Raw genomic sequence first — 14,780 nt, 5'->3', positions numbered from 1 at the left:
TTTTTTCTTAACATCCTATTTCCTTTTTAACAGTACATTGTAAATGTTTTCCCATATCACTAGTCTTTTTAAATATTTAATGATTCCATGATATTCTATTACATGGCTAAACCATAATTTATAGTAACCATTAAACTAAAGTTGAACATTTAGATTGCTTCCAATTTTTTGCTACCATAAAAACAAGCATTTCAGTACATAATAATCAGTGCTACATACAAATTTGTCTGAGATTCTGATGTCTTCATAAGGTAAGTCCCAGAAATAGAACTTTTAGATAAGATTCTGACATTTTTTAAAAAGTCAAACAGCTTTTCTAGGGAGGCTTTACTAATTTGCATTCCATTAGCAATATTTTCAGCAATATTTGATATTATTATTTTTAAAAATTTTCCATTTATTTGACTAGTAAGGAAGTTGAGGTTTATTCACATTTACCAGGCACTTCTTTTGTGGTCTATAAAACTCTAATGAATATGTGAGTCTCCTAAGTTGTATTGAAAGTTGTGGGCATATGTATGTGCATTGTGTCTGCCTGTTAGTGTGCATAAATAGCACAGGCATTTTTCTGGAAAATGTTATTCCAAAATGGTTAAGAAGCACTGGTAGGCCGGACACAGTGGCTCACGCCTTGTAATCCCAGCACTCTGGGAGGCCCAGACGGGTAGATCATGCGGTCAGGAGTTCGAGACCAGCCTGGCCAAGATGGTGAAACCCTGTCTCTATTAAAAATACAAAAATTAGCTGGGTGCAGTGGCGGGCACCTGTAATCCTAGCTACTTGGGAGGTGAGGCAGGAGAACCGGGCACAGTGGCGGGCGCCTGTAATCCCAGCTACTCGGGAGGCGAGACAGGAGAATCACTTGAACCCAGGAGGCGGAGGTTGCAGTGAGCCGAGATCACACCATTGCACTCTAGCCTGGGCAACAGAGCAAGACTCCATCTCAAAAAAAAAAAAAAAAAAAAAAAAAAAAAGCACTGGTAGTCTCTTCCCTGCTCCCAAATAGGCTGTGTGAGTGTACATGCGCATGCGCATATACTCTGTCATATTTGTTGGGAATCGTTTTCCAATATTTCCATTTACCTCTTAATTATATTTGTGGTTGCTCTTATTATAGAATTTGTCAACTCTGATCCCCCCGCTTTTCCTGTGTGATTTCTTTCACTGTTTGTATACTTATAAACTTCTTGTAGGTCATTAAAAAATATTTATCTAGATTTCTTCTAGCTTCTTATAATTTCTACTTTATTTAACTTCTATTTAATTTTAATTCATCTAGAATTTATTTTGGCATAGATCTGAAAAAATTTAACTTTTTCTTCCAAATAACCAATGATTCTAGTACCATTTATTAAATAATCATTCCTGGCCAGGCGCAGTGGCTCAGGTCTGTAACCCCAGCACTTTGGGAAGCTGAAGCGGGTGGATTGCTTGAGTCCAGGAGGTCGAGACCAGCCTGGGCAATATGGTGAAGCCCCGTCTCTACTAAAGAAATAATAAAAAATGTCTAGGCACAGTGGCTCATGCCCGTGTTCCCAGCACTTTGGGAGGCTGAGGTGGACAGATTGCTTGAGCTCAGGCGTTCGAGACCAGCCTGGGCAACATGGTGAGATCCTGTCTCTTTTTAAAATAACAATAATTTTTAAAAATACAAAATATTAGCCAGGCATTGTGGCATGCGCCTTAGTCCCAGCTACTCATGAGGCTGAGGTGGGAGAATCCACTGGGGCCATGATCACGCTACTGCACTCTAGCCTGGGCAACTGAGTGAGACCTCATCAAATAATAATTCCTTTTCCACTGATTAACAATGCCACCAAATTCTTACACATATCAGAGTCTGTCTTTATTTCACTGGTCTATCAGAACTATACTGTTTTATTAGAGTAGCATTATAATGTTTGTTCATATTAATATGACAAGTACCTGATCTTTAAAAGTTTCTTGACTATTGTAAATTAGTTATAAGTCACTTTTTCGTTACCTCCCATTCCCTCTTTCCTAGTCTTCCAAAAAGAAAAGTCCTGTTGAGATTTTGACTAAAATTAAACCTGTAAATGAGTCTAGGAAAAACTTAGAGCACATACTAGGACTTACACAGTCAAAGGCAGTATAAAAAAGACAGGGAGGCCGGGCACGGTGGCTCACGCCTGTAATCCCAGCACTTTGGGAGACCGAGGTGGGCGGATCATGAGGTCAGGAGATGGAGACCATCCTGGCGAACATGGTGAAACCCCGTCTCTACTAAAAATACAAAAAAATTAGCCGGGCGTGGTGGCGGGCACCTGTAGTCCCAGATACTCGGGAGGCTGAGCCAGGAGAATGGCGTGAACCTGGGAGGCAGAGCTCTTGCAGTGAGCCGAGATAGTGCCACTGCACTCCAGCTTGGGCGACAGAGACAGACTCTGTCTCAAAAAAAAAAAAAAAAGGAAAAAAAATCTTCCCAATGTGCCTTTTTGTCAGCTCTCTTCTGACACTGACTGAACTTATTTTGTATCCCACAATTTGAACAGCAGTTAAATTTTTAAATAGATTTTAACAGTTCTTCAGTTGATTCTTGAGGTTCGCTATCTTTCCTGCCCCAAATCAAAACAACTTTAGTCTTCCTTTTAAACATATATATGTTTAATCTTCCTTATTTTATATATATAGTTGTCCCTCGGTATCAGTGGGAGATTGGTTCCAAGACGTCCCACAGACAGAAAAATCTGCAGATGCTCAAGTCCCTTACATAAAATGGTGGAGTATTTGCATGTAAGGTATACACATCCTCCAGTTACCTAAAATTAGCTCTAGATTACTTGTAATACTTAATACAATGTAAATAGCTGTTGTATTGTTCAGAGAATGATGACAGGGAAAAAAGTCTTTTTTATAAAGACTTATAAAAAGTCGGCCACGTGCGATGGTGGCTCATGCCTGTGATCCCAGCACTTTGGGAGGCTGAGGCAGGTGGATCACATGAAGTCAGGAGTTTGAGACCAGCCTGGCCAACATGGCGAAACTCCATCTCTACTAAAAAAATACAAAAATTAACCAGGTATGGCGGCATGCTCCTGTAGTCCCAGCTACTTGGGAGGCCGAGGCAGGAGAATCACTTGAACCTGGGTGGTGGAGGTTGCAGTGACCCAGTATCACACCACTGCACTCTAGCCTGGATGACAGAGTGAGACCCTGTCTCAGAAAAAAAAAAACAAAAAATTACCTAAGGAATCTCCATCTGGATTGGCATCATTTATTTTTATATATTATTCTCATTTGCCCCATATGAAAACAGATAGCTTCTAGGGACCTATACTCAGCATTAAGCTTCTCCATTTCATTGTGTAAATAATTCTGATTCTTTTAACCTGTCCTCAGAAATTTCAAGTCCAACCAACTTCATGACTTTTTTTCTGAAACTTTTAAGATTTCTTTTCCTCTAAACTGTAGGGTCAAATATGATACTCAGATGGGGAACTTAATATTACTAAGTAGGAGGAAATTACATCTGTTTCCAGTATATCTACCTATGGAATTAAAATTGTGGTGGCTCATGCCTCTAATCCTAACACTTTGGAAGGCCAAGGTGGGAGGATCACTTGAGACCGGGAGGTCAAGACCAGCCTGGGCAACATAGTAAGACCCCATCTCTACAAAAAAATAAAAATAAAAATAAAATTTTTTTAACCTAGATGAATGGAAAAACAAGATGTGGTATATTTGTACAGTGGAATATTAATTCATCCATAAAAAAGAAATGAAGTACTGATTCATGGTACAATATGGATGAACCCTGAAAACATAATGGTAAGTGAAAAGAGGCCAGTCACAAAAGAGCCTATGTTATGTAATTTCATTCATATAAAATGTCTAGAATAAGCAAATCCAAAAAGACAGAAAGTATATTCGTGGCTGTCAGGGGCCAGGTGATGGAAAGAATAGGGAGTGACCATTAATGGGTACATACTTTGGAATTATATAGTAGAGATGGTTGCACAACCTTGGTTTTTTTTTTAGCACTGCAGCCTCGATCTTCTGGGCTCAAAAAATCCTCCTGCCTCAGCCTCCCTAGTATGCTGGGACTACAGAAGCATGCCACCATGCCCAGCTTTTTTTTTTGTTTTTTTTGTTTGTTTGTTTTTAAGACATAGGGTCTATGTTGCCCAAGCTGGTCTCAAACTCCTGGGCTCAAGAGATCTTCCTGCCTTGGCCTCCAAAGGTGCTACTAATACGGGCGTGAACCACCATGCCTGCCTGCACAACCTTGTGAGTATACTAAAAACTAATGAATTCTACAGTTTAAAAGACAAAATTTTATGGTATGTGAATTATATCTTAATAAAGCTGTTATTTTAAAAATGAAATAAGAAATTAGTAGTTAAGATCCACAAATTAATTTTATGGACTACAGGGTTAGATGATCTCTCTGTAGCTTCTGGTTCTCACAAAAATTAAATTTCATTCAAACCTGTAGTGTGCCATTTACTCAAATGCTTTTTTCATTTGGTCCTCAAGAAAATCTTGAAACCGAGGCTCAGAAAAATTAAGTAACATGCCCAAAGTCAATAGTGCAATTTAGTGACATTAAAAAGTATTTAAACTCAGTTTTGACTCTAATATCCCTGCACTTTCCAATATGCAGCTACTGCATACATTTCTGAATGTGCTGTAAGACAACGAAGCAAATCTTTGCAGGCAGAAATAAGTTTTAAAACCTACTACTGCTTAATAAGTGGAATGAAGTTTTAACGTATTGTGTCAATGACTAAATGATGTAGCAGTTACTTTTCTATAGAATTATGTGTATTTAATAAACAAAATCTACATTACTATACATATACTCTAATGAATTTTTACATCTTTAGGTCTAATTTTAGCAACTTGACTAAATCACAGAATTCTCAAATGATCCCAACACTTCAAACATTAAATCTAGCAACAACAGATTTAATTATTTCAATTCCAGGAAGGTAAAAAAAATTCCCTGAAGGAATGGCTAATAACATTTATTTGGAAATATCTGTAACAATAGCTAAACAAAAATTTGATAGTAAAAATAATCAACTTCTCAGAAACAGGCTGAACTAAGACTCAAGACTTACTGGCACTGGGATTTTGTCTGTTGGCTTGAAATAAACTTTATCTTAAAGCCAACCTTTAAAAAGTTTAAAATCAGACAAAATTCCAGTATGCCCCATGATCAATCAAAAGTCAGTTAAATGCCAGAATGAAATCTGAAAGAGCTATTTTACTTTAAAATGTCAATAATCTTTTGACTTAATAGTTTGAATATCCAGAGCCATCTGACAAAAAATATGCAGACACTAATTAAGACTGAAACAATGCTATTAATTCTATGAAAATATTTTGTTCTTTAGCTTTATTCATCCCAGTTTTCTTCCCCATGGTGTGTTTTTCCTTCTTCACACTAATAGTATCTCATAGATTAGAAAGCCCCTAATCACAAATTCCAGGAGTCTTTTCATTAACCACTAAACAGCTCACCACAGATATATACGGGTGTGTGTATGTTCCCTTTCCTGACACTGCTTCAAAGACAACAATTTTATAGTCACATATATGATAGATGGCAGTCATCCCTAGTTTATTCAAGTATTCTATCTATATATTTCCTTGTCCACATCCCTGGCCCAAAATTACTTATCTGAGAACACAAAAACAGTGAAATCTATAATACAGAAATATATGAAAATTACCCTGCTCTAGCTTAACCCACTCTAACCTGCATTATTTTCTTTTCCGAGGATTTCTCTCACAAGGTAGTTTGCTCTGATTATGAAAGAGAACAAAGAGAATAATATTTGTAACAAAGCAAGCTTTAAAAACTAATGCCAATTTTAAGGAAAGCCTCCCTAATATCAATTTTTTTTACCATTTATAATACTAATTATTCATTTGAAATCTAGTTCCCATATCACTATTTCTTATCTTTCAAAAAAATTCTAACTGCTTTTAAACAAGAAAATTCAGTTCATCCTTTCTGAGTATTTTCTATCAATTCCATCCCTGTACTTTTATTATCATACATTGTCAAATTTACAAATGCTTTTCATTAAAAACCACCCAATTACTTAATCTTGCCAATCATATTTTTGATTCTTAAAAGAATACTTTGTCTACTCACAGATAAATGATGATGTATTGTTTAGAAACTGAAGGCTTCCTCTCAAAGAAATAAATCAGTTGCCCATTCTTCCCTCATTTAAAACAAGGTTGCTGTTTCTAGATGTGAAAAAGGCTGACAAGTTGTCTCCTGTCATATGGGTATTAATCAAATACTAGCAAGGAGACACACACAATGTTCAGGGAGTACTTCTCTTACAGTTTGATGTGTTAGCAGATTATGAACAAGAAAAAAAAGTTTGGCAAAAAGCTATTACACTTCATTTTAAACAAAAACTTAAAAACCTGAGGCTATGACTGACAATAGCAAACTATACCTTATGCTAATTTCTCATGATTCTTACATAACAGATATTTGTGTTGACTATATTAACATAAAATATATCATTTATTTCTCAAAATACATCTTTTCTTATCCAAGAAATGAATTACAAATACCTGTTATGACATTTCAAATTACTTTAAAATAAAATACATAAAACTGCCTTAAATTCAAGGACCACACATAGGTACTTTTAAAAACCACAGCAGATTACACATTGGAATAGAGGTATCCTTTAATCTGAATTTGTAAAAAAGTCAGCAATAGAACATACAAACAGAAACAGGAAGAGCAAAAAAAAAAAAAAAATTTAAGAGAAATGATGTCCAATTTTGTGTGCTTAGGCAAAACAAACAAAACCATGAACTCACAACTGTTCTCTTACTAAGTGAATCCGGCTGAAGCTATATTTGTTTCTTTACTGTGATTACATGAATATTACCTATCAGATGGATACTTACACCTGATTCTAAGTAAACCAAATGGACAAATACATTAATCTTAAGGGAATGTAAACAGAAAAACAGAAGAATCAATCCAGGTTTGCACTGGATATAACAAACTTTCTCCACTAAAATATTTTCAGAATATTTTAATAAATAAATAATAATAGAGTGGTGGGAAATGAAGGCTAGTAAGAAGCAATCAGGAATGAAGTATTTTTACTCTAATAAAACCCTCAGGAAAAAAGAGCATAAAATTCTTTCACATAAATGTATTTTTAAAATGTAATCTTTTAGCTTTCACTGTAATTAAAATATCTGAAGGCAGGAATTTAGCAGACTTCACTATGACTGAACACATATCTATGATTTCTTAAAACACAGAGAAGCACGTACATACATATGAAATGTGGATCCTGAATAAAAATGTATAACAAAGAAAAGAAGATGACATGATGTAGTAGAAACTGCTCCAGACTTGAGACGGGCACGGTGGCTCACACCTGTAATCCCAGCACTTTAGGAGGCCGAGGAGGGCAGATCATGAGGTCAGGAGTTGAAGACCAGCCAGACCAACATGGTGAAACCCCGACTCTACTAAAAATACAAAAATTAGCTGGGTGTGGTGGCACATGTCTGTAATCCCAGCCACTCGGGAGGCTGAGACAGGAGAATTGCTTGAACCTGGAAAGGCGGAGATTGCATTGAGCCGAGACTGCACCACTGCACTCCAGCCTGGGCAACAGAGCAAGACTCCACCTCAAAAATAAATAAATAAATAAAAAAAGAAAGAAAGAAATTGCTCCAGAGTTGGAATAAAGAGACTTAATGAGAAACAAATCTGGCATATACATGGTACCTTTGGCCAAATTAGAAAAAGGTTCTCTATTGTGGGTAGCCACAGCTCTGGCCTGGTGAGTGAAGTGCAGGCTGGATACCGGTTTCCATTCAAACCTTCCATTTTGTGCAGTACGTCAATATCCAATCTGGCAAATTCAAACTTGGCTCTACCACTGGTGTCTTTAAAAAGTTGTTTAACTAAGGTTCAATTTCTTTATCTCGAAAATGGAGATTACAGAGTACTGTTAACAGGATTATTTTATTACATGAACGATGTTTGCTAAAACACTTAGTACAGGCTCAACAGACCCTTAAATGAATGGCAAAATGATGACAATGACAATAAAAACTTTCTCGTTCTACAAAAAAGTAGAAATATATCTTTTTTCACACCTAAAAAATAGCAAACCACCAAAAAATAAAATGCTCTCCTAACACTAGTTCAGTGAGCACTTGGGTGTATGTGCACGTGCAAGAAGGGCAGGCAGTAAATTCAATGATTAAATATTCTAAGTTTGGAAACATGCATTTGATATCAATCTCTCTTGTAGATTCACAATGCCTAGTAAATTCTAACAGATATGAGAAGTCCCGTGATAAGAAGCTATTTAACTTATTTAGCCCAGAGTTCTCAAAATCCATTTGGTCACAGAATTCTTTTGGTTTGGTTGTATCTACTTATATCTCATAGGACTTTTTTTTTTTTTCCCCACAGAACAGAATTTGGGGATATAGAAAATACCATTATTTTATGTTTATGATACCATATGAACAATACCAGTTCTTTTTATTGACAATCATTAATTTAAAAAATTGAAGAATTTAAACTGTCGTTACTAATTTCATTACTATTTTACAAACTTTCAGGAAATCAGAAATTCAAAATCTGAAAATTGTTTTTTAGTATTTTGCATAAAGTTTGTGGTTTGATATAAAAGGTAAATTTCAAGGCTTTAAATGTTAGGGTCCATGCAGAACTCTTTAATATCTAAAAAAACATGTTATAGTGACTTAACATTTAAGCCGCATGCTTTTAGCTCTATGTTGATAACAGTAAACAATAGTTATACGGCGTTTCCAAGAAAACAAAGGATCTTAGTCTGGAATTCAAACTGTCATTACTTATATTCTCTTAAACCCTCTTCCTTCCCATATACATTATAAGGCACAGACAAATTAAAGCAAAATGTTTTCTGTTATACCTCTATTTTTACTTACCTAATATTTTCACAGCATAATGAGGACTTTCTAAGACAATTCCTTCCTCTGTATCAAACATAGGGTTATCTATTCCGGTCTTTGGAGGAATTTGGGCTAGTTTCTTAAGTCTCATGGAAGAATTAAGGTCAAGTTCTTGCTTTTTCCCTTCTTCCTCTCTCCTACGCCTCATGTCTTCCTGTTGTTGCCGAATACGCTCCAACTGTGCACTTCGACGTATTGGCATCATTCTGGTGCCCAAATCTCCAGGGCAGTCAACAGCCATCTCTCGGTGCTTCTGATGTTCCTCTGGTGATGCAAGATCAACATTTTTTACTTCGCTGTCTGATTCCTCTGTAACATGCCCATTCATATGGGATGTTGTCATGGTTATCTATAAAAACCTGTACCACTTTTTATAAATCAATTTTTCCCATAAGCCAATTCTCTTGATTCTGTAGTATAAAATCCATGTTACTTCAAAAAAAAAAAAAACTTCTCACATCACATAATAATGCTATGAAAAAGTATCCATGAAGGAAATCTAAGGGGAAAGATGGGGGAAAAAAAAGTATAAGAATTACAATATAAAAGCAGGTTTTTACACAGCCCACTTCTAATCTCCATACAACATAGAAAATAGTAAGTATATAATATTATTTTGCTAAGTAGATTAAGTACTTTCACTTTACAGGTAATGGTGAGGAAATCAAGATTCCCCCTCTCCCCCAAAAAGTCCCCTTCCAAAAATGTGAAACATACTATTCAATTTTAAAGCTAAGAAAAATGATATACAGTACTGGAAAGTTTAGCAAAGTAGGAAAGTAAAGTTTGGGGTACTAGTTTGGTAGAGAACATGTTGCTTGCTTCAAACATAAAAGGTGTTTTAATCATCTTTTAGTAGTTGTCTCAACACTGTACTTTATGCTCAACAATTAACATGGGATTGAAATAACTTACTGCTAAAGAATAACTGCTAAAGAAATTGATGAATGATCAACTGATTTGGCATATAGCAGCCTTGTTTGTACATCACTTGAAATACAAGCAGTATTCTGGGGGATAATTAATTCATCTTTAGGAGTTTTTGAGATGAAGAACATGGCCAACGAATAAGAAACTTCAATTAGCAGCTGAGGCAGCTACAAGACAAAACTACATTGAGACAAGGATTACATGGGTTATCAGTCTTTATAACTGGTCCCACTGAAAAAAAAAAAAAAAAAAAGAATTGGGCAGGGTGCAGTGGCTCACGCCTGTAATCCCAGCACTTTGGGAGGCCAAGGCAGGCAGATCACCTGAGGTCGGGAGTTCGAGACCTGGCCAACATGGCAAAACCCCGTCTCTACTAAGAAAAATACAAAAATTAGCCAGGTGTGGTGGCAGGCGCCTGTAATCCCAGCTATTCAGAAGGCTGAGGCAGGAGAATCGCTTGAACCTGGGAGGCAGAGGCCGCTGTGAGCTGAGATCACACCACTGCACTCCAGCCTGGGTGACAGAGCGAGACTCCATCTCAAAAAAAAAAAAAAAAAAAAAAAAAGAATTGGGGTTAACTCTACAAGAATTACAAGGATTCACTTAGAGAAAACGGTAGTATCTGTTACCACTCAAAAACTTTTGAGAGTCATACTGTACAGCAAAAAGATCACAGTAAACAGGTAGATAAGAAAATTCAACTTTTAATCCTCTAGTTTTATGACTTAAGACCAGTCATTTTCTTTCTTTGACCCTTAGATTCACTTGGAAGCTTTATTCACAGGACTGACTGTTCTGAGTTTCACATGAGTTAATGTATACTTACATTAATTACCAGTATTAATTTGATTCTATTTTAAAAATCTTTCAACATATTTTAGAAAATAAAAATATTTTACCAGATAACTCTGGCTTTTCATCAAGCTATTTCTCAGGCATACATAGGCAAGTTGTTTACATACGTGTAAACCCACATATTAAATCTAATTAGCCTTTTTTTTCCACTCAAGAGCAATAATATTTACAATAATAAACCTACTACCTCCTTGAGTTGGGCATCATTTTAGTAAACAAGTTGGTTAGAGCACAATGCCAACTAAGCAAAAGCCAGGTTTTCAGATAATATTCCTAATACCAGCCAATCTTTTCTCAAACATCTTGGGTCATAATGCAAACAGGGAGAGAAGACAAAATGCTTAATACAAACCCAACTAGGCTATCAGGAAAACCATTAGTCCAACAATCAGGAAAATGGATGCCAGTTACATGAGCTATTATTAAAACTACATTTGCACAAAATTTTTGGTAGATTTTTCTGTCTTTCATCCAAATTTTGTCTTCTTTCTAACTGTGATCTACACGTAAGCACCTTATTTACCATTAGATTGCCTTCATTTTCATTAACATGACAGCTATTTGATTTATGTTAGGCAATTCTTAAGTTATTTTAGGCACTGATTATATGCAAATGCAAATTCAGCTTTTTAAATGTTTTCATTACAAGTAAGCAGAAAAATTATGTAGGAGTTACTACAGTGCTATGCTTAATTTTTAAAATCCAGGAGTGGATTTAGTATTTTCAGAAAATTAAAACTCTCAACCCTCTCTATAACAATTACTGGATATTAAAAATCAAATTTAATATTAAATGATGTGTTTTTAACTAATATATATATAAATTATGATCTGAAATTTAAAACTCAGCTTAAAAGCTCTATATCTGTGTCCATATTCACTACATTATGAGGGAAAATTAGAAGTCATGCAAGAGAGACAGGGCCAGGTCATCCAGGTCATCCAGGTCAAAATTCTCATGCTTGTACTATTTACTATGATACTTATATATCTGGATCCAATCTTTGCTCTCAGAAAAATTTCTATAACCTGGTAGTAATCTGCTTTAAATTTCATTTTGGTTATCTCCCCAGGAATGTTCAGTCTACTGGGAGAGAAAGCAAAGAAAATAAATGATTATTTTTCCTCAATCTCCTCAACAGATTCTAAATTTGTTAGAGACAGGAGTCATGTCTTACTTTTATAGCTCCAGTGCTTAGCCTAATACATATCATAAGAAATGCCCAATAAACATCTGTTCAACTCAACTTGGAATGTCACAATGAACTATAAAACTTGGTCTGTGGTAAAAGGTGATAGGAAACACTCAAAACATAAGGATACATTTCTTTGAGCTAGATTTCAACGGGCAACTAAAAATTAGCCAGATAGTAGAAAGGTCTATTCCAGGCAGACAGGCTCACATGACCAATAGGAAGGAAGAGTATGACAGAATGGCACTTTCAGAAAACAGAATAGAATACAATAAAGCTGAATGGGACAATGGGAACATGCTGTACATGAATAATGAAAAAACTGGAAAGACAAGCAGGAAGCCATACTGAGAAGAGTTTTAGATCTTTACCCTGAAAATAGTAAGAATAATTAAAAGGTTTTAAGCAGAGGATGACAGGATCACATTCATTTTTATACAAATATCACTCCTATTGGATAGAGACACAAAAAACCCTTCAAAAAATCAATGAATCCAGCAGCTGATTTTTTGAAAAGATCAACAAAATTGATAGACTACTAGCAAGACTAATGAAGAAAAAAGAGAAGAATCAAATAGATGCAATAAAAAATGATAAAGGGGATATCATCACCGATCCCACAGAAATACAAACTACCATCAGAGAATACTATAAACACCTCTATGCAAATAAACTAGAAAATCTAGAAGAAATGGATAAATTCCTGGACACATACACCCTCCCAAGACTAAACCAGGAAGAAGTTGAATCCCTGAATAGACCAATAATAGCTCTGAAATTGAGGCAATAATTAATAGCCTACCAACCAAAAAAAGTCCAGGACCAGATGGATTCACAGCTGAATTCTACCAGAGGTAAAAAGAGGAGATGGTACCATTCCTTCTGAAACTATTCCAAGCAACAGAAAAAGAGGGAATCCTCCCTAACTCATTTTATGAGGCCAGCATCATCCTGATACCAAAGCCTGGCAGAGACACAACCAAAAAAGAGAATTTTAGGCCAACAGCCCTGATGAACATGGATGCGAAAATCCTCAGTAAAATACTGGCAAACCAAATCCAGCAGCACATCGAAAAGCTTATCCACCACGATCAAGTTGGCTTCATCCCTGGGATGCAAGGCTGGTTCAACATACGCAAATCAATAAACATAATCCAGCATATAAACAGAACCAAACACAAAAACCACATGATTATATCAATAGATGCAGAAAAGGCCTTTAACAAAATTCAACAATCCTTCACGCTAAAAACTCTCAATAAACTAGGTATTGATGGAATGTATCTCAAAATAATAAGAGCTATTTATGACAAATCCACAGCCAATATCATACCGAATGGGCAAAAACTGGAAGCATTCCCTTTGAAAACTGGCACAAGACAGGGATGCCCTCTCTCACCACTCCTATTCAACATAGTGCTGGAAGTTTTGGCCAGGGCAATCGGGCAGGAGAAGGAAATAAAGGGTATTCAATTAGGAAAAGAGGAAGTCAAATTGTCCCTGTTTGCAGATGACATGATTGTCTATTTAGAAAACCCCATTGTCTCAGCCCAAAATCTCCTTAAGCTGATAAGCAACTTCAGCAAAGTCTCAGGATACAAAATCAATGTGCAAAAATCACAAGTATTCCTACACACCAATAACAGACAAACAGCCAAATCATGAGTGAACTCCCATTCACAATTGCTTCAAAGAGAATAAAATACCTAGGAATCCAACTTACAAGGGATGTGAAGGACCTCTTCAAGGAGAACTACAAACCACTGCTCAACCAAATAAAGGAGGACACAAACAAATGGAAGAACATTCCATGCTCATGGATGGGAAGAATCAATATTGTGAAAATGGCCATACTGCCTAAGGTAATTTATAGATTCAATGCCATCCCCATCAAGCTACCAATGACTTTCTTCACAGAATTGGAAAAAACTACTTTAAAGTTCATATGGAACCAAAAAAGAGCCTGCATTGCCAAGACAATCCTAAGCCAAAAGAATAAAGCTGAAGGCATCACCCTATCTGACTTCAAACTATACTACAAGGCTACAGTAATCAAAACAGCATGGTACTGGTACCAAAACAGAGATATAGACCACTGGAACAGAACAGAGCCCTCAGAAATAATAGCACACATCTACAACCATCTGATCTTCAACAAATCTGACAAAAACAAGAAATGGGGAAAGGATGCCCTATTTAATAAACGGTGCTGGGAAAACTGGCTAGCCATATGTAGAAAGCTGAAACTGGATCCCTTCCTTACACCTTATACAAAAATTAATTCAAGATGGATTAAAGACTTACATGTTAGACCTAAAACCATAAAAACCCTAGAAGAAAACCTAGGCAATACTATTCAGGACATAGGCATGGGCAAGGACTTCATGACTAAAACACCAAAAGCAATGGCAACAAAAGCCAGAATTGACAAATGGGATCTAATTAAACTAAAGAGCTTCAGCACAGCAAAAGAAACTACCATCAGAGTGAACAGGCAACCAACAGAATGGGAGAAAATTTTTACCATCTACCCATCTGACAAAGGGCTAATATCCAGAATCTACAAAGAACTTAAACAAATTTACAAGAAAAAAATCAAACAACCCCATCAAAAAGTGGGCGAAGGATATGAACAGACACTTCTCAAAAGAAGACATTCATGCAGCCAACAGACACATGAAAAAATGCTCATCATCACTGGCCATCAAAGAAATGCAAATCAAAACCACAATGAGATACCATCTCATACCAGTTAGAATGGCGATCATTAAAAAGTCGGAAACAACAGGTGCTGGAGAGGATGTGGAGAAATAGGAACACTTTTACACT

At 36.1% G+C, this 14,780-nt stretch overlaps 1 protein-coding gene across 4 annotated transcripts in view; it reads right to left on the bottom strand.

Annotated features, from left to right (window-relative positions):
* The window catches only part of MPP5 (membrane palmitoylated protein 5), a 100,888-nt gene that overhangs the window by 44,627 nt on the left and 41,481 nt on the right, over nt 1–14,780 (bottom strand). For 3 of the 4 annotated variants that reach the window (XM_003263590.2, XM_030812432.1, XM_030812431.1), the window contains one exon: nt 8,950–9,472. In XM_003263590.2, the coding sequence (XP_003263638.1) occupies nt 8,950–9,316 (367 nt within the window). In that variant the 5' untranslated portion in view covers nt 9,317–9,472. The remainder of the gene's footprint in view (nt 1–8,949; nt 9,473–14,780) is intronic. The other variant, XM_030812433.1, reaches the window with a different exon arrangement.

The sequence above is a fragment of the Nomascus leucogenys genome, chromosome 1a (assembly GCF_006542625.1).
Source record: "Nomascus leucogenys isolate Asia chromosome 1a, Asia_NLE_v1, whole genome shotgun sequence".
NCBI classification, from domain to species: domain Eukaryota; kingdom Metazoa; phylum Chordata; class Mammalia; order Primates; family Hylobatidae; genus Nomascus; species Nomascus leucogenys.
This window is presented reverse-complemented; position numbering and strand designations above follow the sequence as displayed.